At 47.6% G+C, this 22,591-nt stretch overlaps 1 protein-coding gene and 1 long non-coding RNA gene across 23 annotated transcripts in view; one reads left to right on the top strand and one right to left on the bottom strand.

Moving 5' to 3' along the window:
• Nucleotides 1-1,874: 1,874 nt before the first annotated feature.
• Nucleotides 1,875-9,963, bottom strand: LOC109498640. Of its 2 annotated transcripts, none has more exons than XR_002155477.3 (3): nucleotides 9,140-9,963; nucleotides 8,452-8,609; nucleotides 1,875-2,660 (listed from the first exon to the last, which is right to left on the bottom strand). It is a non-coding gene; the product is annotated as an uncharacterized LOC109498640 (long non-coding RNA). The 2 variants fall into 2 exon arrangements; XR_002155478.3 differs by lacking the exon at nucleotides 1,875-2,660 and adding an exon at nucleotides 6,970-7,318.
• Nucleotides 9,964-12,254: 2,291 nt separating this feature from the next.
• Nucleotides 12,255-22,591, top strand: part of ATP6V1C2 (ATPase H+ transporting V1 subunit C2) — a 62,500-nt gene continuing 52,163 nt past the window's right edge. For 17 of the 21 annotated variants that reach the window (XM_045054959.1, XM_045054964.1, XM_045054954.1 and 14 more), the window contains exons 1-3: nucleotides 12,255-12,400; nucleotides 13,604-13,759; nucleotides 16,170-16,237. In XM_045054959.1, coding sequence (XP_044910894.1) covers nucleotides 13,631-13,759; nucleotides 16,170-16,237 — 197 coding nt within the window. In that variant the 5' untranslated portion in view covers nucleotides 12,255-12,400; nucleotides 13,604-13,630. Of the gene's footprint in view, nucleotides 12,401-13,603; nucleotides 13,760-16,169; nucleotides 16,238-22,591 lie in introns of those variants that run through there. The other 4 variants (XM_045054960.1, XM_045054956.1, XM_045054965.1 and 1 more) reach the window with 3 other exon arrangements.

Below are 22,591 nucleotides of genomic sequence, written 5' to 3'. Positions count from 1 at the left end.
CATCATCTCGTGCTTCGTGGGTTCGAGCCCTGCGTCAGGCTCTGTGCTGACCGCTCAGAGCCTGGAGCCTGCTTCGGATTCTGTGTCTCCCTCTCTCTCCACCCTGCTCCCGCCCTGCCTCTCAAAAATAAATCAACGTTAAAAAAAATTTTTTTTAATTTAAAAAGATCAAATGAAAAATTCCCTAGGGTGGTGCTGCTCAGTTTCCAAAGGAACACACCTTAAAAACCGTGACGTGTTTTAAAAAGGCGGCACGTTAGTCCATTCTATTTTATCAAATGTTGGCTGTGCGGTGTCGAGATCAAGAGAGAGGTCAAGCATCCCGAGACTGACATCCCTGACCCCGGAAGTTGAGCGCAGCGTGCGTCTCGGAATGATAGTTCCGGCAATGTGTATCAGCTGTGTACAAATCAAGGCTGTGTGATTCACGGCAAGTGAACAATATATGTGTATCAAGTAATTAACTATCTGATCGATAGACTTATGAAATGTAATGTTTTTCAAGAGAAACTACGAGAATCCACTTCTACTAAACAAACATTTACTGGCAACCCACTCTGTGCCAGGCACCGTGCTGGGTGTTGTTGACCCACAGAAGAGTGAGGAGTGATTCATGGCCTCCAGGGGCTCACAGCGCCGCCTTGGGGACACGTGAATAACCAAGGGCCACAGCCTCATGCGCTGCAAACCATCACAGAGGGATGAGAAATACCAGGCAGTATGGAAACCCAAACAGGGACCTGGAAGGGTGTCACGGGCAGGTCGTGCTTGAGCAGGCTTGTTTGTTTTTAGGCTACCCTTTTTAGCATGTGGTATTTGCAGCTGCTTTATTATTATTTTTAATAGCATTATTGAAATATAATTCACATACCATACAATTCACCAGTTAAACTGTACAATTCACTGCGGTTTTTTTTTTCTTTCAGTATATTCATAGAGTTGTGCAATCATCACCACAATTGGTTTACCTTTTCATCACCCCAAAAGGAAACTCCATATCCATTGTCCCTTTCCATTTTTCCCCAACCCGTCTCACCCCGCCCCTCGCCTCCCCCCTCCCCCAGCTCTAGGCAACTTCTAACCTCCTTTCTGCCCAATGGACTGGCCTATGCTAGATATTTCATATAAAGGGAATCATTTAATGCACTTTTTTTTTTGTGTGTGTGATTGGCTTCCTTCACTTAGCGTCATGTTTCCAAGGTCACCCACATTGAAGCCTGTGTCAACACCATATTCCTTTTCACTGCTGAATAGTACTCCACGGCATGGATATACTACATGTTGCTTTTCTCTTCATCAGCTGAGGGGCATCTGGGTTCTTTCCACTTTGGGGCTATTGTGAATAATACTGTTATTAACACGTATGGCCAAGTGTTTGTGTGGTCACGTGTTTTCACTTCTTTGATATGTACATAGGGGTGGAATTGCTGAGTCATCCGGTAACTGTTCAATGTTTAAGGAGTTGCCAAACTGTTTTCCAAACTGACTGCACCTTTTTGTATTCCCGCCAGCAGTGTATGAGGGTTCCAGCTCATCTACATACTCGCCAACACCGGTTTTCTTCCTTCCTTTCTTTCTTTCTTTCTTTCTTTCTTTCTTTCTTTCCTTCTTTCCTTCTTTCTTCCTTTTTTCTTTCTTTCCTTCTTTCTTTCCTTCTTTCTTTCTTTTTTCTTTCTTTCTTTCTTTCTTTCTTTCTTTCTTTCCTTCTTTCCTTCTTTCTTTCTTTTTCTTTCTTTCTTTCCTTCTTTCTTCCTTTTTTCTTTCTTTCCTTCTTTCTTTCTTCTTTCTTTCTTTCTTTCTTTCTTTCTTTCTTTCTTTCTTTCACTCTTTCTTTTTTATAACAGCCTTGGGTATGAAGTGGTACCTCATAGTGATTTTTTTTTTTGTATTTCTTTAATGACTAGTGATACTGAATACCTTTTAATATGCTCATTGGCCTTCTGTATATCTCCTTCGGAGAATGTCTACTCAGATCCATTGCCCACGGTTGTCTTTTTATCATTGCGTTCAGAAGAGCCCTTTATAAATTCTAGACACAAGTTCCCTATCGAGTATGTTTTGCAAATATTTTCTGTTGTTCTGTGGGTTGTCTTTCCATTTTCTAATGACATCCTTTGAAGCACAGAGGTTATTTTTATTTTTACTTCTCCGATTTATTTTTCTTCTGTTATTTGTGATTTTGGTGTCGTATCTAAGAAACTTTTTCTTAAGCCAAGATCACAAAGATTTACTGCTATGTTTTCTTCTAAAGATTTTATGGCTTCGGCATATTCATTTAGGTCTATGATCCATTTCGAGTTAATTTCTGTAGCTGGTAATGGGGGCTTGTGGAGGCTGTCTTTTGATGCTTTTCCCTTTCTCAGAGAATTAGCAAAGTTCTCTGCTGAGGGTGGAGACGGGGGAAGGGAAGTTGAACATAGGCGGAGAGGAGAGTTTGGATAGGTGTCTGGAAGAATGGGAGACAAAATGGATCAAGGGAGTATAGTAAATGACGGACTAGGTGTCATAAGCAGTGAAGAAGCAACCAGGAAGAGAAGGGTTAGTTTAAGTAGCTTGTTGGTACAGGTTTCTTGGCTCCCAGCTCTCTGTCTCTGATGATAAGAATATCTTCCCTTCCTCCTGATACAGGGAGAGCACCTTTCACAAGGGAGTTTTCTCACCTGTTTTTAGGAAGAAGAAGAAAAAGAAGGGTCATAGTGTCTTTCCTGCACCTGCTGTTTCTTAAGTCCCGTTAATTCAAAACGGTCAATAAGCATATCTTGGGGTGACATGTTCTGGGTTTCCTTCAAGATCAATCAGTGTGGTCCTGTGTTTTTCTCCAGGCACATGCTGCTGCAGGATACAGGCACAGGGCTGGTGGAGAGGTAGATTTTCCCAGGGTTGGATTTGGGGCCATCAAATAAAGCACAGCAAGGACGTGTCAAGGGCACGGAGAGGGTGAGCAACAGGGTAGATACAATATGGACTATAAAGTTTAAGGAGGGAAGTGAGGGCATGACCGGGGGTGGGGGGTGATAGGCAATGGCGGGACCGATGGATTTTGGTCCCAGTGGGGTGGACAGGTAGGGTACTAGGAAAATAGGGTAGTAGTGTTGGGGGGGGGCAATAATCCACCTGGTAACTGACGTAGCCATCTGTGTTCTTAACTGCCTTTATCCAAAGGAAAAAAATAAAACTGCTCATATTTCTATGACAAGCGGCAACAGAAAGGTATCTTGATATTTACATTCCAAAGAGGTGGCTCCTAAAGCCTTAAGAAAAGCCTCTCCGGGTGGTAATGTTGGCCAGAGGCTTCTGTAGCTTTAAACAGGATTTATATACGTGTCAAAAGGATAGAGGTAGGGTTTACACACACACTTTTCTCCAGCAAATGCTCTGATAGAAGGAAAGGGAGGGAGGCCGGGAAAGATTGCTTTCTCTCTGGGCAATAGGAAAAGTTCAGACCCTTTATCGTTGGCTTTTACAGTGGTCAGAGAGTGGGACACAGGGTGTTGAGACCAGTGAGGGGTCCCAGTCAGTGGTAATGACAAAGGCTAAAGACCTCAGGAGTAAAAGGCAGGAGTAAAAGGCTCCTCGTGGAGTAAAAGTTGATGGCATGGACCATCAACTGAAGGAGAAGAGTTCAAAGAAACAGGAGACCAGGGTGTGGCCAGAATCATTTCAGTATCTGGTGGCCTCACGAGGTGTTAAGACAGGAGTAGAGATGGAGAGAATAGGGGAGGAACTGGACGCTTCAGGAAGTAAGAGGATGTGCCTTGGGGGTCTGTAGATCACCACGGTAAGTGGAAGCGGGAGGTACGTCTAAGCTGCACTGTCCAATATGGCGGACACCCTCCATGTGTCCCTGTTTAACTTAAAATTAACCCAAATTAAATAAAATGTAAAATTCCAGTCCTTAGTAAAAGTAGCCACATTTCAAGTGCCCAACAGACACGGGGCTAGTGGCTACCACCTAGGGAAGGCAGCACAGTTAGAAAATGTTTCTATTCCATTGGACGCAGAAAAATTCCATTGGATGAGGCACCCAGAGATTCAAAGCTGGGGAGAGGTGTGAGGGGGGGATCGAGGAAGAAGCAGCTGGAAGCGGCAAGAAGGAGCAGAGAGGATACTTCCCACTAGAGACCCCGTGCTAGTAGGTGTGGGGTCAAAAAGAAGCCTCCACTTGAGAGAGCTCTGAGGACAACAGCGGCCTCAGGGGAAGCCAGGTTGAGGGCAGCACAAGAAAGTGAGGGAGACGGAAAGGAGTCGGAACACCAAGGGTTTGCTGATGAGGGATGTGAGTTTCTGGGGGCACAGGTACAGGGGCTGAGCCCTTGACGAGGGATAAGAAGATGGACAGAAGGAGGGGTGAGAAAGGAACGTTGACCTGGGGGTCTCTGGCTTCCTGTGGTGACCCAATGAACAGGGATAGAGGGATAGTGGCCTCAGGGCACGGAGTAGGGCCAGGCTGTGAGTAGAGGTGGGGAACAGGACCCCTCTCTCCACTTCCACCGACTGGAGACGTGGAGGCCTGCAAAGGGAGATTTTCTTTTTATTGTAATACAGTTTTAAAATGATAGAATAGCCCACGGTATCTCCATAGATATAGCTCTATGGTGAGACTACATGTAAAAAAGAGAGAGATGCCTGTATCTGTATACATAATATGTATGTTATTATTACTTTGAACAGTTTGAGAGTAAGTTGAAGACATTATGTCCCTTTGCTGCCCCCCATTCCAGCTCTGGAATCACCCATTCCTCCCCGGTTCCCTGCTTCCTTTTCACGGACAACGGTATTTAGAAGTCAAGGTTTGGACTATTGATGTTTTCAGTGCTTCTAGGCTCTCTCAATGAACAGAGCTAGGAAAGAATCTGTCTGTCTGTCTGTCTGTCTATCCATCCATCCATCCATCCATTCATCCATCCATCCACCTTACAATCTAGGAGCTCATTACTGACACTTCCAGTCCCAATTCAGCAACACAGGGTTTCTTCTAGTTTTCTCCTTTTCCATATTTATAACTTTTTCCTTCTGTATGAGAAACGGGGTTTTGGAGTTTAAGAGCAAGGGGAAACGGTTGGAGGCTTTTGAGCAGAGATGTGATGATGTGATCTGATACGTGTTATGAACCACAGCTCTGGGCTCTAAGGGGATGTGTTCATTTCCTAGGGCTGCCTTAGCAAAGTGCAACAAACTGGGGGGCTTAACACAACAGGGATTTGTTGTCTCAAGTTCTGGAACCTAGAAGCTCCAAACCAAGGTGTGAGCAGAGTCGTGCTCCCTCTGAAGTCTCTAGGGTGGACCTTGCCTTGCCTCTCCCTGCTTTCTGGTGGCCCCGGCAATCCTCAGTCTTCCTTGGCTTGTAGTTGTATCACTCTAATCTCTGCCTTTGTCTTTGCCTGGTTCTCTTCCCTGTGTCTCTGTCTCCTCCCCTCTTCTTATAAGGATCCCGGTCGTTGCATTTAGAGCCGACCCTAAATCCAATATGATATTATTTTGATATCCTTAACGAATTACATCTGTGAATACACCTGCGAAGGCCCCTTTTCCAAACCAGGTCCATTCTGGGGTTCTGGGTGGACACATTTGGGAGACAAGTGTGATTCAACCACTACAGGAGACGGGAGTAAAGGGGATGAGAGCCCAGAACAGGGAGATGACAAGAAGAAAAGAGGTCAGGTGCAAGGTGCACTCTGGAGGGCACGCCTTGGACTGGTGGTGAGAAAGCTGCTTAAAGGAAGGGTTGAAGACAGAATAGATGGAAATATTCGGGCTCATGTGTTTTTTTTTAAATTTTTTTTCAACGTTTTTATTTATTATTTATTTTTGGGACAGAGAGAGACAGAGCATGAACGGGGGAGGGGCAGAGAGAGAGGGAGACACAGAATCGGAAACAGGCTCCAGGCTCTGAGCCATCAGCCCAGAGCCCGACGCGGGGCTCGAACTCACAGACCGCGAGATCGTGACCTGGCTGAAGTCGGACGCTTAACCGACTGTGCCACCCAGGCGCCCCTGGCTCATGTTTTTAAAGATTGTAGCAAAGCTGGGAGCACCTTTTTTGGTGATCACAAATACTTGCTTAGCAAGCTTTCAATGTTTATTATATGCCAGGCCTTTACTAATTTCCTCAGAGAGGTGAAAGACAATCAAATAAAATAAAATAAAATAAAATAAAATAAAATAAAATTCAATTTTTAAAAGTCGGGAAAAGGTAATTCAGGGCACTTAAACTTTAGCTCTCAAGAGATAAATACGTAACTAATCATAATAAAAGGTTTAATACTACTACTACTAATAATAATAAACAAAACAATGTAGCTGATAAAAATTGCCTAAATTCCCGGCCTCCCGGAATCAAATGTGGATCACGCACTGCATTTCCAAGAACAGAGGATGGGAATCTTCAGGGGCGCCTGGGTGGCTCAGTCGGTTAAGCGTCCGACTTCGGCTCAGGTCGTGATCTCAGAGTTTGTGAGTTCGAGCCCCACGTCGGGCTCTGTGCTGACAGCTCGGAGCCCAGAGCCTGCTTCGGATTCTGTGTCTCCCTCTCTCTCTCTGCCCTCCCCCCCTGCTCACGCTCTGTCTCTGTCTCTCAAAAATAAACTAAAAAAAAAGTTTAAAAAATTTTAAAAGATAGGATGGGAATATTCAGATGCCCAAAAGAATATTACGAGGATCAGGAGGAAGAAATAGAAAAAGAAGGCAGTCTCTCTCTGACTTTCTGAGCTGAAGAGTTGGGCAGGGACGGGACAGGATGGGAGATTTCAGAGCTCGGAACAGGAGGCGGAAAATGTGGAGACATTATCGCGCTTTAGTAATTGATGTCTGGTGGGGTGGATGGCTGCCCATTCACCCCGATATCATTCAGGATTGTTCTTGAGTTTAAAAATGGTGTGTTTACTATTAAAAAGTTGAAAATACAAAGGTCAAAGGAAAAGAGACACATTCCTCTAATGTGTTCCTCTAATAAACACATTAGAGGAAATGTGTTTATTTCCTCTAAAAAGGGATATATACACACATGCATGGTATTTGTCGTATTATCTCTTACAAAGTTGGAATCTTGACTACGTCGCTCACTGTCCTCTAAAACGTTTTCAATGGCAGCACGATCAGACCATTATTGGTTTGCCCACCCCAACCCTCTTTGCTGGGCATCTCTGCTGTCTCCAATTTTCAATCTTGTGAGTATGATTAAATGACGGTGGAGGTCATCATGCTTTAGTGTTTGTGCTGCCGAACGAAGCAAGCACGACGTCACTCACGTTAGACATACATAGCCACTGCGTCCTCACGGTGTTATCTCTTCGTGACCTTTTCAAACCATTTAACATTTCTAAAACAGAACAGATTTAAGAAGAGGAAAGACAACTCTCATTCAGCTTCCCCCGATCATCCAAGCAGTCTCTGACATTTAAGCTCCGTGCTCTAGGTGATCGAAAAAATATTCCCTGAGCATCTACTCAGCACTAAGAACGTTAAAAAAAAAAAAAAAAGTGATTTAGTTTTGAGAGAGAGACAGAGCGCGCGTGAGCAGGGGAGGGGCCGAGAGAGAGTGGGGACAGAGGATCTGAAGCGGGCTCTGCGCTGACAGCAGAGAGCCTCGCGCGGGGCTCGAACTCACAAACCATGAGATCATGACCTGAGCCCAAGTCGGAGGCCTAACGAATGACTGAGGCACCCAGGTGCCACCATTCCATTTTTATTATAACTCTCTAACTAGACCTCGGAGCCCCCATTTTATAGCAGAGGAAACTAGAGTTCGGGAAGATGGGGTACTCGGCAAGGGCACAGCTAATACACGCCAGAACTGGGAGGTGAGGTCGGATCCTCTCAATTCCACAGCCAGAGCCCCACCCCCTGCGTGGCTCTTTGCTGTAGCCTCGTCCCGGAGCACTTGCTGTGCTCTGCTTCCTCCAAGGCTAACTACATCAAAGACATGTTTGAAGGGACTGAACGCATGAGTGACAAATGAGCCATGTGTTTACAAGAGGGCAGAATCGGTATCTTGCAAAAGAACCCCGTGAGGGGAAAAAGGAAGTTGGAAAGGAGAGACAAAGGAAGGAAAAGACACGGAGAGTGTTGGCCGTGGCTAATGCCCATGGCAACCTCGACCAATTACTTAATAGGGGCCGGTCACTGTGCCATATCATGGAGTCCCCAGAAAAACCTTAGGGCACAGGTTCCGTTTTTATCCCTGTTTTGCAGCCCACCGAAGTCAAGTTCACTCAGCTAATGAGTAGACCCGCCAGGAACATAGTCACAGATGGAATGCTAGTGACTGGTTCTTGGGACAGGGCAGTGGAGGGTGGCATAGACCTTGTTGAGCAATATGCACTCAGGGGTAGAAGAATGAAGTTCAAGTTCCAGGTCTACCATTAACTGGGCTCCTGATTAGATCACTTAACCTCCCTGGGCCTGTTTCTTCATCTGCGAAACGAGGATCATGGCATTCTTGAACGCTCATACCTCATTTTTATGCACGTATCACATCCTGCCCAGAGCTTCGTATTCAGACCGTAGGGAGTTGGGACTGCTCAAACTTCTGTTTACCAAGCTGGTTTTTCTCCATCACTGGACTGAAAACTCTCATGTATGTTTGCGCTCCCCTCACTGCCTTGCAGACACTGAAAACAACAATAACAACCGGTTAAATGGGCAAAGGAAGACTGGCGTTCTCCTTAATCGTGTGCACTTGGGCAAAGAGACCGTGAGAATTCACGGCCTTAGTTTATCCAGTGAAAGAGTGAAAGCCGTCCCGATGGCTGTCCTTGAATCACAAGGGTATTGGCTGGATGGAAGACGTAGATGAGCCCATGGGGAACTATGCTGGGCATCGCTGAGCCACTGGTATAATCGCCCACACTTAGGGTATAAAGACCTATGGGACATCTAAGACAACAGAGGGAGAGGGAAGTCAAGGGAACATTCGCTGAGCACACCACAGCTTCCAAGCCCCCTCTTTGGTGCCCCAGGCTCTCTCTCACCCGCAGGACGAGCCTGAAAGGTGGACATCATTACGCACCTCCGCTCCCTGTTTTCAGATGGGAAGCCAGCAGTCGATCAAGGCTAACTAAGTAACTTATCCAATTGCCCAATTCCAAAGCCTAATCTGTTTCTCCCACACGGTACTGACGCAACAGGCTGTTCTACTTACCTTTGTCTCCACCAGAGAGCTGTCCTTCTAGAAAAACTTCCCTGCGTTCTTCTCAGAAAAGCCTAGAAAAATCCACCTGAGCCCCCTGCAGGTGGAATGGTGTGTCTGTGCTAATGGTAAGAGCATCCTATGAGGGCTGTGTCCACACTAGGCAGTAAAGAGATCCCAAGGCCATCATTTGGGAGAGGCCAGAGGACAGCAGCCCAACTAGGCCAGCCTGGTCCTTCTGGTTCCCAAACTTGATGGGACTGTTCCCCCTTGTACAGACTCCAGCTGGCTCAATGCGTAGCCAGTGCCAACTGCAGAAACCTTTCTGGACTAGGTAGCCAAAGCCAAATTCATAATTAGCTTGAGATTATGCCAGGCTGATAGTATTTCCTCCCTCGGCTTTATTCCCAGGAAGAGAGAGTATTCTTTATAACCTGGGTTCTTTCGGGAGTCTGTCTATGAAGCACTTTTCGTAACCAGGGGGTATTTTAAAAGCAGTGGTCAAGGCACATAAACTTGCAATCGCTTAGCTGTAGATTTCAGAGACTTTGGGAGTGTGGGGACAGGCGGAGGAACCGAACACGGGCTGTTAAATGCTGTTTCAGGCTGATGTATGGAAGGGAACGACTTTCCTTAGTGGGAGTGCTGTTGTATACCTTCCAGATATACCAAGGGACCAGATTCCACTGCTTTTGGTGGATTTCTCCTTATTTTTCTGTGTTAAAGACTGATTATAGGGAACTTGAGAGAATAACACAAGTCCATTCAAAACTGATGAGTACAGATGTTGCCTTTGAAAGCTGCAAATCAAAAGATTCCCCCTGGGGCAACATACTGTTGTCTTCATCTCTCTCTCTCTCTCTCTCTCTCCCTCTTCATTCTCTCTGTTCTTTTTTTTTTTTCCTTTTCTTTAAGATGTAAGTTGTCCAACCAGATTTCTATTTACCTTTGAAATCCAATGCATCTGACTCAAATTCTGAGCTGTAGTAAATTGCTGATGACATTGGATTATCCTTCGCTGATAAGATAGGTTTGATAATTTTTTGATCTTTAAAAAACAATCAACAGAAGGGGGCCGACCCTTATGTATAATATGTAATCTCAGTCATGCCAAAAAGTCTATGCCTGTATTTACGAATATGCATTAAAAAATAACAGAGGGGGGTGCTTGAGTGGCTCGGTCAGTTAAGCGCCCAACTCTTCATCTCAGCTCAGGTCTGGAGCTCAGGGTCGTGAGTTCAAGCCCCACGATGGGCTCCATGCTGGGAGGTAGTGAAGACTACCTAAAAAGAAAAAAAAAAAAGGAAGAAAAAGAAGTAACAAAGAGGAGGTTCACAGTGGTTATTTTGAGATCATGGAAATATAGGCAATTTTTTTACTTTCTTCTTTATACTTTTCTGGGTTCCAAATCCTCTATACACAGGATAGAATTACCTTGAGAAGCAGAAAAAAGTTAGTTGAAAAAAGTCATGCTATCTCTAGAACAGTAGTCATCAACCATTACAACTTCCGATGTTTAACAAGAAGCCCAAGCAAGATGTACAATAACCAGAAAGATTTTAGATTTTGAGTAGGAAGATTTTAAGTCAGACAAGGAACACTGGAGGCCCTCAATATTTTCTTTATCAGACGTCCGGGAGTTATGTTGTGTCTGACGTGTCTTTTATTCCATGAAACAAGCTCGTCAGAGGAAACCATACTTACAGAAAGAATGGTTCCATGAGCAAAAGTTGAGAACACCTCTAAATGTGTTGCCCAGTCTCTAAGAAGCCAGGTCAGTGGCTCTGAATGTTATCTGAAATGGAAAACATGCTTTCTTCCCCAGAGTTACGACCCCGTCCTGCAGGCTTGCTGGGAGCAAGGCAAAGGACCCTCGGTCCCACGCGTAGCTTTGCCATTAGCCAGTGACACGACACCCAGCAATTCATGCAACTTGTGGGGCAACCTTACTCTTCTTTGTACTTAGGGTTTGCCCCCGGCTCTACAATTCTGTTTTGCCTAGCTGGAAAGAATGGCATCACGGGGTCAAGTCCAAGATTGGAGACCCCAGGTTCAATGTGCAACCAGGCCACTCCTTCGCTTGGAATCACCATTTAACCTCCCTGTGCCCATGGCGTTTCCTCATCCCTTGGTTTCAGGTGTCCACCCTCGGGAAGATGTTGCAAGGACTGACTAATGCACACGAGTGTCCCAATAACGATGATGCACGGCGCAGGTGTTGGGAGTTCCGAACTGCCAGTTCCAAACCCACAACAGGATTGCAGTGCGAGCATGTTGTGATCTTAGAAACCACCTTTCTGTTCCCCATCGTTACACCTTCCCTTCCCTTCCGAAGACCCGAAAGCATTCTCGGCAATAGGATGACGGTCCCCCTAGTTTGATCTAGGAAGGCACAGTTCATTCTCCAGGAAGCCACCAAACCTTCTTCAACACCCGCCCCCCTCCCCCCCAAAAAAAACTCATTCTGAGATTTTTATCTTTCCCAGAAACCACCAAAAACATCGCCCACAGGGAAGGCTACACTAAAGTTTCCTCCTACCCCAGAGGAAATGAAGTCGGGGTTTTCTTGTTTTGTTTCACATTCAGACGTTAATTTCCGGGGGGTTCCTTGTCTTGTTTCAAACAGCACGGATCACGACCCCACATCCTGGTACTCCGACTCTGAGTTTTAAAACCCTCCAATATCCAGGGCTTGCTTTGAAGGGGGTAAGGTGAGGTGGGCGCGCCTGGCAGTGGGGAGTTTCCCTGGCAACCAGCGGCAAGCTCACGCCCACAAGCCCAGGAAGGTCTGGGCCTCTGTCCAGGTGTGCTCCAAAACACACGTGGACCTGTGGCGTTTCTTCCCACAGATCAGGCCTCTTCGCCGCGGGATTCCCGAGCCCCCGTGCTCGGTCATCGCCGGGTGGGGGCGGGAGTCCCGAGTACTTCGCGCCACCTGCTTCGCTCGGTCTGGCACGTCCCGCGCGCTCCGCTACGTTGTGCACTGCAGACCCCGCCCGAGGCTCCCCCCGGATCCCGCCACCTGGGCGGGGTGGGGGGCGGGGGGCGACCCAGGGCCCGGGCGGCCCGGGACGCGCGCGGGCCGCAGCCGGCCCCCCGCGGGAGGCGGGCGGCCGGGTATGCAAATGCCCGAGGGGCGGGCGGGGGCCGCCTCCCGCTCCGGATAAAAGCTCGGGGCGGGGCGCCGCGCAGAAGCCGCTGCCTCCCGGGAGCCGGCCGTGCGCTCCGGCCCCGTGCCCGTCCGCAGCACGCCCGCGCGGCCGCCGGCTCCCGGTAAGGACGCGCGGCGGGTCGGGGACGCGGGGCGGCGGCGGGAGAGGCGGCGCCGAGACCCGGGGGACCGGGGCGGGCCGCCCCGCGCACGCGGGTCCGCCGTCCCGGGCCGCGCTTTCCCGGTGGGAGCCAGAGAACCAGCGCCTCCGCGGCGCCCTCCCCGGGGCCGGGCAGGTGGCATCTCCCCAGCGTCTGCGCCGGGCCAGTTTGTCCCCAGGCCATCGGCGGTCAAGACCGAGAGGAACTGCGTCCGTTGTGCCCGGAGTTAGGAGGGACCGGGGGTACCTTGGAGTGGAGTGAGATGAGGGTCAAAAGGAAAAACTTCCAGGCCGGGGCTCTGGCTGGCTGTCGCCTGTTTCTCCCTAGCCTTCCGGAGACGCTTCGCGAGGCGATGGGAAGGGAGGCACGGGCCGAGGGGACAGAGGTGTGGGCGTGTGCACGTTTGAATGAGCAGAACGAATCGACTTTGCAAGCGGCAGGCTCTGGACAGAAACTGCCAGGCCCAGCACGATGCCCGCCTCTGCAGAGTGCACACCTGGGCTGGTGGAAGATGACTTTAGTCGTCCCCCCCCCCCCGCCTTTTTTTGCTTATTTGGGAACGAGGGGGAGCTCTTCTGAAGTCTTACTTTTAAGGCTAGCACCATTCTGAAGGCCGGTCAGTAAACGATCTGGGGTTTGCCCAAGCTCCTGATGTGAAAACGCCACCTTGTCTCATTCCTGCCTTCGCTTCATCCCAGAAAGGACAATGTGGAAAGGAGGAAACTATTTCAGGAGGCCCCAGCCTGGCTGGCTGGCTGTCCACCCCCCTCACCCCCCGTTTGTATTCTGATGTCAGGAGAGAGGGGAGTAAAAAGGACCGGGAATCTTGCTGTCCCCATCCCTCCCCCCAACCCTTAAAACCAGTCAGAGCCACCCTAGGGATGGTTTGGGAGTCTTTGTGGAGACCCGAGGGCTTTCCAACTGAAGACTTTGCGGTCTTTGCAAGTGAAGATAAGAGCACTGCAGATCAGCAAGCACATGGGTGTCCTTGGAACTAGACAATCTGAATTGGAAGGTCGCGGGGGACAAAGAATGGGATACAGTAAAGGCAACACCTCCTGGAGAGGATTAATTCTGAGGGAAGGGAAGTGGTGAAGGAGTAGAGATATCTGACACTTCTCTCCTCCTGTTTCTGTTTGTTCATGTTGCTGTGGTTCTGGTCAGTAACTGGATAAAAGAAGTCTGGAAGCCATGTCGGAGTTTTGGTTAATTTCTGCCCCCGGCGATAAGGAAAACTTACAAGCCCTGGAGAGGATGAACACGGTAACCTCCAAGTCCAACCTGTCTTATAACACCAAATTCTCGATTCCTGACTTCAAGGTAAAGTTCCTGGGGAGAGAGGAAGGACATGATGGTTTGGGGTGGGTGGGTGTCTCCTGGGAAGCCAAGGAGAAAATAACAGGTCAAAGGCAGCAACGCTGAGGATAAGCCTGGGGGGGGACGATGCACAGGGAAGTCAGTGGTCTGGATGGGACTTCGTGCCACAGCCCAGAGTTAATTGTGGTTCCTATGGACCCAAAAACACAGGACAGAATGAACAGGGAGAGAAGGGTGTGGGTAGCAGTGTCTTCAAAAAAAAAAAAAAAAGAAAAATGGGGAGAGTGTTTTCCACACCTAGGCTCTTGTGAGTTGTTGTTCTAGGATTCTTCCTGTTTTGTCTTCGACATCCAAGAAGCCCCACAATACAGTTGAAATGTACAGGTGTGGAGAGCTTCGGTCTTGATTGTGCTCTTGAACTGGAAGCAGGGTGGGAGATTCCGATGGAATCTGATGGAGAGGCAGGAAGGGAACTTAATGGTAACCGGGCCGATGGCAGAAAGACACGAGGCAGGGAAGTCTAAGGGTTCTTGCTGTGGAGAACAAAGTTAGAATCAAACAAATGTGAGAGAGGAGTGAGGTGTGCAGTCTTTTTACTTCCGAAGAGTAGCCTTGTTGCAGTCCTTCCTAAGATTGTAAGCTTCCAGAGAGAAGAGGCTTGAGGCATTTTTCAATGACAGCTATGCAGATGCACTGTGGGTGCTGGAGGGAGGGCCCTAACTGCCCAGCGGTAGCCGTTCTAGAAAACTGCCCTGTCCTCTTTTTCAAACCTCAGTCGGCCAGTCTACCAAAAGGGCTGCACCGTCAGCATCATCGGTGATGCGACCCTATTTGCTAGCGTTTATCGAGCAGTATGTTGGGGGCCAGGCACTTTGAACACACCATCTGGAATGTTCACAAGGCCCACGTTATAGATCAGGAAGGGCGGGGAAGGGAGGCGAGGGTGGTAAATCTGGTAAGTGGCGGCACTGATTTCAGAATCCGTATGTTGCTGCCACTGTTTGCCTGGCGACCGGCGCTGTGGAGGTCGGGGAATTCAGCATCCACTCGCCGCTTACTCTTTGTAAGGCAATGTGTTAGACTGGAGGGAACAAAGATAACAGGCAGGACCTCTGCCAAATATGGCTTAACATCAGGTCGCTTGAAAGAGAAGCAAACTGGGGCGCCTGGGTGGCGCAGTCGGTTAAGCGTCCGACTTCAGCCAGGTCACGACCTCGCGGTCCGTGAGTTCGAGCCCCGCGTCAGGTTCTGGGCTGATGGCTCGGAGCCTGGAGCCTGTTTCCGATTCTGTGTCTCCCTCTCTCTCTGCCCCTCCCCCGTTCATGCTCTGTCTCTCTCTGTCCCAAAAATAAATAAACGTTGAAAAAAAATATATAAAAAAAAGAAAGAGAAGCAAACTGCACTTACTAGAGGTAGCTGTGCTTCATCATTTCCTAACTGCCTTTCTTAAGATATTTCTCAAAGTATTTTTTTTTATATTAAAGTATACTTGACACACAGTGTTAATCTTAATTGCTTTTTAATGTCCAATGGGGGATTGGTAATCTGAACAGAGTCTCCCCTTCTGATTCCGGGAAGAGACCTTTCAATACAGTTTCGGGCTGCGTAATAATTTTCACATTAAGAAATAGATCGTTATAAGTAATCTGAAAAGAGAAAGACTTGCAGGAATGATGAGGTGGGGGGAGGGGAGGAAGCTGCCCCCCCCCCTCCCGCAAGATTGTTAATAACAGCAAGGCAGAACAGAGACAGGGATTGGTTGGACATCTTGGAGAAGAAAAGCGTTTAGAAATGGTGACTTCTTGGGGCACCTGGGTGGCTCAGTCAGTTAAGCATCCGATGCTTGATTTCAGCTCAGGTCATGATCTCAGGGTCATGAGATCGAGGCCCGTGTTGGGCTCTGCGCTGACAGCACAGAGCCTGCTTGGGATTCTCTCGCTCTCTCCGCCCCTCCCCTGTTCACACGTGTGCATTCTTTCTCTCTCTCTTAAAAAATAAATAAATAAAAACTGAAAAAAAAAATGGTAACTTCTTTAACTTGCTTTCTGGTACATTTCCTCCTCAGCCATGGGGATTGATCATGTGACCAGCAGACTGCCACTTTAAGAAGATAATGAGCTGGGGTCCCACAATGATACAGAAGTTGCTCCTTCCTGTGGCAGGAATGTAACAGTTCATCCTGTTGGCAGTAATAATAATAATAATAATAATAATAGCTAAACTTTAAAAATGAGGAAATATCCCCAATCCGCTGATTTCTCTTAAGAGCTCTTCCCAATTTCCAGTTTGGCCGTTGACCCAGAATAACTAAGGCAAGACGGAAGTCACAGAAGTCCCTGCACTGTTGTTGAAAGTGACCTACACCTTCCCTGCCATAAAGCGCGAGCCGCTAACGTCTTTGCAACCTTTCTAGGTGGGGACCTTGGATTCCCTTGTTGGCCTCTCTGATGAGCTGGGGAAACTCGATACCTTTGCTGAAAGGTAAACAATTTCTTATTTACTGCATACAAGTGAGAATTTGATGGTGTTGTCAAAGGACACAGCCTCTTGCTTTGCCTGAACCCGTGCTTGTCCAAACCCGATCCTAGAGGTCACATCAAGAACCAGTGTGGAGATGCCTGGGTGGCTCAGTCGGTTGAGCGTCAGACTCTTGATTTCGGCTCAGGTCATGATCTCATGGTTTGTGAGTTCGAGACCCGCAGGGGGCTCTGTGCTGGCAGTTCGGAGTCGGCTTGGGATTCTGTCTCCCGTTCTCTCTGCCCCTCCCCCACTAGCTCTCTTTCTCTCTTGCAAATTAAAATGAACTTTAAAAAAATTATAAAAAAAGAGCCAGTGTGACTCTGCATGAGGGCCCCAGGTCAACAGCAACACTTGGGGTCCCTTGAATGGTTGTGTTTTTTTTTTTTTTTCCTGGAGGCAGCAATCCTGGGGGGCTGCCTTCAAAAGGAAGAGGCTTATGACATAAGGTTTAGAAAAATAATTGATGCGGTTTCCCCTGGGGCTTTTACATTTTCAAGTTTTTTGGTTTGGTTTTGTTTTCGTGGTAATATTTGCTCAAAGTAAAAGATTCAAAGTACAGAAGGAAGGCTGTCCAATTACATTAAGCTTTCCTCTCATCTGGTTTCCTGTTTCCCTCATTTCTTTGTTTTGAGGCAACATTATTATGATCTTTAGGAGCACCTTCTGGAGACAGCCTGTACATGTGCAAGCAAATACCAAAAAAACAGTTTTACACAAATGACTGCATAGATCCTGCACCTTGCTTTCCTCAGTTAATCACGTATCTTAGAGACAGAGGTGTTTTGTGTTTTTTTTTTTAATGTTTCTTTATTTTTGAGAGAGAGAGACACAGTGTGAGCTGGGGAGGGGCGGAGAGAGAGGGAGACCCAGCATCCGAAGCAGGCTCCAGACTCTGAGCCGTTAGCACAGAGCCCGATGTGGGGCTCAAACCTACGGACCGCGAGATCGCGACCTGAACCGAAGTCGGACGTTTAACCGACTAAGCCACCCAGGCGCCCCGCTTAGAGATAGTTTCATGTCAGTCCGCAGCTGGGTTTTTCTACTGGCTGTGTTAGCCCTAATTTACTTGACGTGCCCTAATTTACTTGTGTTTCCCTATTGATGGAGTCTTCTGGTCTTTTGCTATTGCAACCAATGCCGTCTTGATGGTCCTTTTGTCTACTTCTTTGCGCACCCGTGGGAGCGGGTCATTACAAGTTGAAATGCCGGGTCAAAGAGTATTTGCATGCAACGTTGTACACATATGCCCACAGCCCTTCTCCGAGGAATTGTTCCCTATCCACACTCCCACCAAAAGTACATGAAGATATCTTCAATTCTTCAAGGCATTTATTTATTTATTTTTTAACTGCTACAAACCCGGTACATAAGCATTAGAAAATATATATGGATCACAGAAAAGCGTGAAAACAAAAATACAGATCACCAGGAGTTATGCCATTCAGAGAAAACCACTGTGATGTTATATCGTATTTGCAGTGGGTACATCCAGGTTTTTTCTACCCGTGTTATTTACGCATGCGTATATTAGTAACAGTGACATCATGTTATATGTGTTTGTAACTTGCTCTTCTCTTCATATCTTAAACTTTGTTTTTTTTTAAAATTTTCTTAATGTTTATTTTTTTTTTTAATTTTTTTTTCAACGTTTATTTATTTTTGGGACAGAGAGAGAGACAGAGCATGAATGGTAACTTCTTTAACTTGCTTTCTGGTACATATCCTCCTCAGCCATGGGGATTGATCATGTGACCAGCAGACTGCCACTTTAAGAAGATAATGAGCTGGGGTCCCACAATGATACAGAAGTTGCTCCTTCCTGTGGCAGGAATGTAACAGTTCATCCTGTTGGCAGTAATAATAATAATAATAATAGCTAAACTTTAAAAATGAGGAAATATCCCCAATCCGCTGATTTCTCTTAAGAGCTCTTCCCAATTTCCAGTTTGGCCGTTGACCCAGAATAACTAAGGCAAGATGGAAGTCACAGAAGTCCCTGCACTGTTGTTGAAAGTGACCTGAGAGAGAGAGAGAGAGAGGGAGACACAGAATCGGAAACAGGCTCCAGGCTCCGAGCCATCAGCCCAGAGCCGACGCGGGGCTCGAACTCACGGACCGCGAGGTCGTGACCTGGCTGAAGTCGGACGCTTAACCGACTGCGCCACCCAGGCGCCCCCTTAATGTTTATTTTTGAGACAGACAGACAGATTCTAAACAGGGGAGAGGCAGACACAGAATCCGAAGCAGGCTCCAGGCTTCGGGCTGTCGGCACGGAGTCCGATGCAGGACTCGAACTCACCAGCCGTGAGACCATGACCTGAGCCGAAATCAGACGCTTAACCAACTGGGCCACCCAGGCGCCCCATTCACATCTTATACTTTAGCTCTCGCCATTAACTCTTCCACTGTAGTGTTATGTCATAGAGATTTGCCATAATTTGTTTATTTGGGTGTTTTAAAATAATAATAATCCCTAGTTTGGGTGAAACTGAAAACATGTTGCTTACCAGAGGTTCTCATTTAATTGAAAAAGAATGCAGGGCCGCCGGGGTGGCTCAGTCAGTTAGTTGAGAGAACGACTCTTGATTTCGGTTCAGGTCATATCCCAGTGTCGTGGGATCAAGCCCCATGTGTGGCTCTGTGCTGAGTGTGGAGTCTGCTTAAGGCTCTCTCTCTCTCTCTCTCTCTCTCCCTCTCTCCCTCTCCTCCCCTCCCCTCCACTTCCCAGCTTGCATGTTTTCTCTCTCTCTCTCTAAAAAAAAAAGGAAGACAAGAAAAAGAATACAGATGGAGTAGATGAGGAAAACAGTCCATGAGGGCCAGGTCCTGACTAGGACACAGACCCAGAGCAAGCCCCCCGCTGGATCTCACCACCTCCACAGAGGGTTTCAGATCCTCAGGGCCTGTCAACATTGCTGTTTTGTCTTTTCAGTGCAACGGTGATGTGACATGTCACCGCTTTGTTTTAACACGTTGAAAAAAAAAATTGTTTAATTTATTTTGAGAGCAAGAGAGGCAGAGAGGGAATTCCAAGCAGGTTCCATGCTGTCCGCGCACAGCCCGACACGGGGCTCGATCCTGTGAATGGTGAGATCGTGACCCGAGCCGGAATCGAGTCAGATGCTTAACCGACTGAGCCCCCCAGGCGCCCCGCTCCGCATTTTTATAGGAGCCCTACTGATCTTTGAGGAGTCTCAATCCGCAGATTGGTGCCGTGAGGTAGAAATTAGGTTTTCTGCTTCTGTTGCGGCTCACCCACCCCTTGCCTGAGAGTGGAAATCAGCCTTTGTTGGTAACGTTTTGCTACATGGAGGATGTTGCTCTGACCACCTAAAGGCAGCCCTTGTCCCCAAGTAGTTGGCAGCACTGGAGTCTTTGAAAAAGAAAACAAACCTTTGGCTTTCTCATCTGTAAGATGGGATAGTACGGAACATCTCTGCTTCCATAGAAGAATGAAAGGGAGTGAGATCATGTTAAATCAAATACTGTCAAATCCCAGGACAGGTTCTATGAAAAATGGACACCCCCCCCCCGAAAGTGGCTTGATCCCTAAATATCAACTCCTTTCTTAGGCTGCTCTCCATAGGGAGGTGGGTCTGACAGACACCATGGAGGCCAGCCCACTGCCCTAGGCTGGCCATTGCTTTCAGTTTTCTCAGCAGCCCTGACAGACCACTTCATGAGGTCCTATAGTGAGAAGTGGCAATATTGCCTTTAAGAAGAGAATTGTTTCCAGGCCTCCTGCAGAAGTGACAGCTAGTCAACATTTTTACCTTTCTAGACTTTTCTAGACCCTTCTAGATCTTTCTTTGCTACCAATTATCTGCCCTAGTGCAGGTCCTTTAGCCTGTTTCTTATTCCCCAAAGCCTCCTCTAGCTCTAAAATTCTGTGATGCTGGATTTTCATTTCCACCTTCATTTCCTTTGTGTTTTGCTTTGTTTTTATCCGTGTTCTGTTCCACACCTACTGGTTGCACGGCTTGTTTGTGCTGGTGGCACAGTGTGTGTTGAAGAAATAATATGAAAGTATGTGAGCAGGCAAGGTTAAGGCTATCATCGGGAACCGAACCTATATGAATTAAGATGTTTTCTAAAAACAGGGCTAGGTGTGGTGAGAATTGACAGTCACTGTGTGTTGTTTCAGTCTTTTTCTTTGTGGGTACATGTTCTCAGGAGCCTTCCTACCGGCGAGAAAGGAAAATGGTGTGATCTGAGCCCCCTTTATTTCTAGCATTTATCTGGCCCGGGGGGGCCAAGGTACTTTGTCTCCGGAGTTAATACTGGAGCTTGGAGTCCAATAATGGGATACACTAACTGACAGGCTTCGGGGCTTTGAAATGCCCTACCTGATTCTTTAAAGAGTCCTCGAGTGTTATTAGCTAAATAAATGCTAGCTGGGTTTGTAACTCAGGCAGCACAAACCTGTCGGCACTGCTTCTGGCCAGGAGAACAGAGGAGGGACAAGAGTTTTCAGGGTGTATTGTTTCCATATCCTTTTATTATTTATTTACTCGGGGCCCTAGAGTGTTTTTCCATGTAGCTGGAAGGCAGGTTTCGCTTCCTGGCTTTTCTCTCTCCCTCTCTCCTTTTGTTTTGTTTTGTTTGTTTGTTTGATTTGTTCCTCCATGGCGACTTTGTTAATTTCCTCTGTATTTACCCTGTAATTCGGGAACATTGGAGAAACCAAATGATTCCATCTTGAAAAAAGGCGCCCCCCCCACCCCCCATTAGCAGTTGTTTTGAGCTCTTCCCAGTGTCTTAGCTTGCTTCGCGATGCTGATTGAAATATTGCATTTCACAGGTGCTTAGACACCCGTATATACCTCCTGCGTTTCTGTGGTACATTGGTGACTGTCACTCGCCCCTGAGCACAGTACCTACCTGTGGTATAGCTGGTGGCTTCTCTTTACCCGTGTGGTTCCATGAAGTTGGCTGAGGGTTAGCTCAAAGATGTGGATCGAAGATTACGTATCTGAGTGTGGATGTCTGCTGAATGATGCAGATCTTAAGGAGTGGGTTCTTCTAAGGGCATTCTAGAAAGCTGGTTTGTTTTTTTTTAAATTTTTCTTTTTAACGTTTATTTATTTTTGAGACAAGGAGAGACAGAGCATGAGTGGGAGAGGGTCAGAGAGGGAGACACAGAATCTGAAACAGGCTCCAGGCTCTGAGCCATCAGTAGAGAGCCCAACGAGGGGCTCGAACCCACGGACCGTGAGATCATGACCTGAGCCGAAGTCGGATGCTTAACCGACTGAGCCACCCAGGCGCCCTTGAGGGCATTCTACAGAGAAGCAAGGGGCACCTGGGTGGCTCAGTTGGTTAAGTGTCTGACTCTAGATTTCAGCTCAGGTCATAATCTCACAGTGTGCGAGTTCGAGCCCCGTGCCAGGCTCTGCGCTGACAGCTGTGAAGCCTACCTGGGATCTGTCTGTCTCTCTCTCTCTTCTCTCTGCCCCTCCCCACTCATGCTCGCTCTCTCTCTCTCTCTCTCTCTCTCTCAAAATAAACTTAGGAAAAAAACCCATTTTTTTAATAAAGAGAAGCAAAATATAAGTTAAAAAATTACCCTGGCCGCATGACATTTCTTCAAGTCACTGGACAAATATCAACTGAACACCTTTTAATGATCTGGACTCCTCTAGGTGTCACAGTCCTAACCGGATGTGTTCGCTGTTCAGCTCTTAATGACTGTTTCCGACCTCCCCCTCCTTGTAAACCCCCAGTAGTACCCACTCATGCTGCTCAGCTCCCCCAGACTCTCCTCCCCACCCCTGCTTTCAGACGTGCTGACCTACCCTGTCCTAATACAGTCAGGCGCACCCCTGCGTCACAGCACTTAACCACAGCGCGCTGTAAGGTCCCTGAGGCTGGTCACTGGTACACGTAGCTCCCTGCACCTGTAATGTTCTAGGCCCTCAAAACCAGCTGAATGAATGAATGGAAGAAAGAATCCTGAAATATTGGAGCTGCACGGAGACCCCGAGAGAGCTAATCTAACCCCTTCATGTTCCAGATGAGGCAACGTGCCCAGAAAGATGCTCTTAGAAAGAGCTTGGGTGGGCTCAGGGCAGCAGAGAAGGAATAGAGCCTTGACCCAGATTCACCAGTCAATCATCATGATGTTTTTTAAATACAACATTTAAAAATGTCTTGCTCGTTGACGTTTCACAAACTATTACATTTACACATTTAAAAAAATGAGGGGGCGCCTGGGTGGCTCAGTTGGTTAAGCGTCCAACTTCCGCTCAGGTCGTGATCTCATGGTTTATGGGTTCGAGCCCCGCATCGGGCTCCGTGCTGGCAGCTCAGAGCCTG

The sequence above is a fragment of the Felis catus genome, chromosome A3, assembly GCF_018350175.1.
Source record: "Felis catus isolate Fca126 chromosome A3, F.catus_Fca126_mat1.0, whole genome shotgun sequence".
NCBI lineage: Eukaryota > Metazoa > Chordata > Mammalia > Carnivora > Felidae > Felis > Felis catus.
Note: the sequence above shows the minus strand (reverse complement) of the source record. Positions and strands in the feature narration are given on the sequence as shown.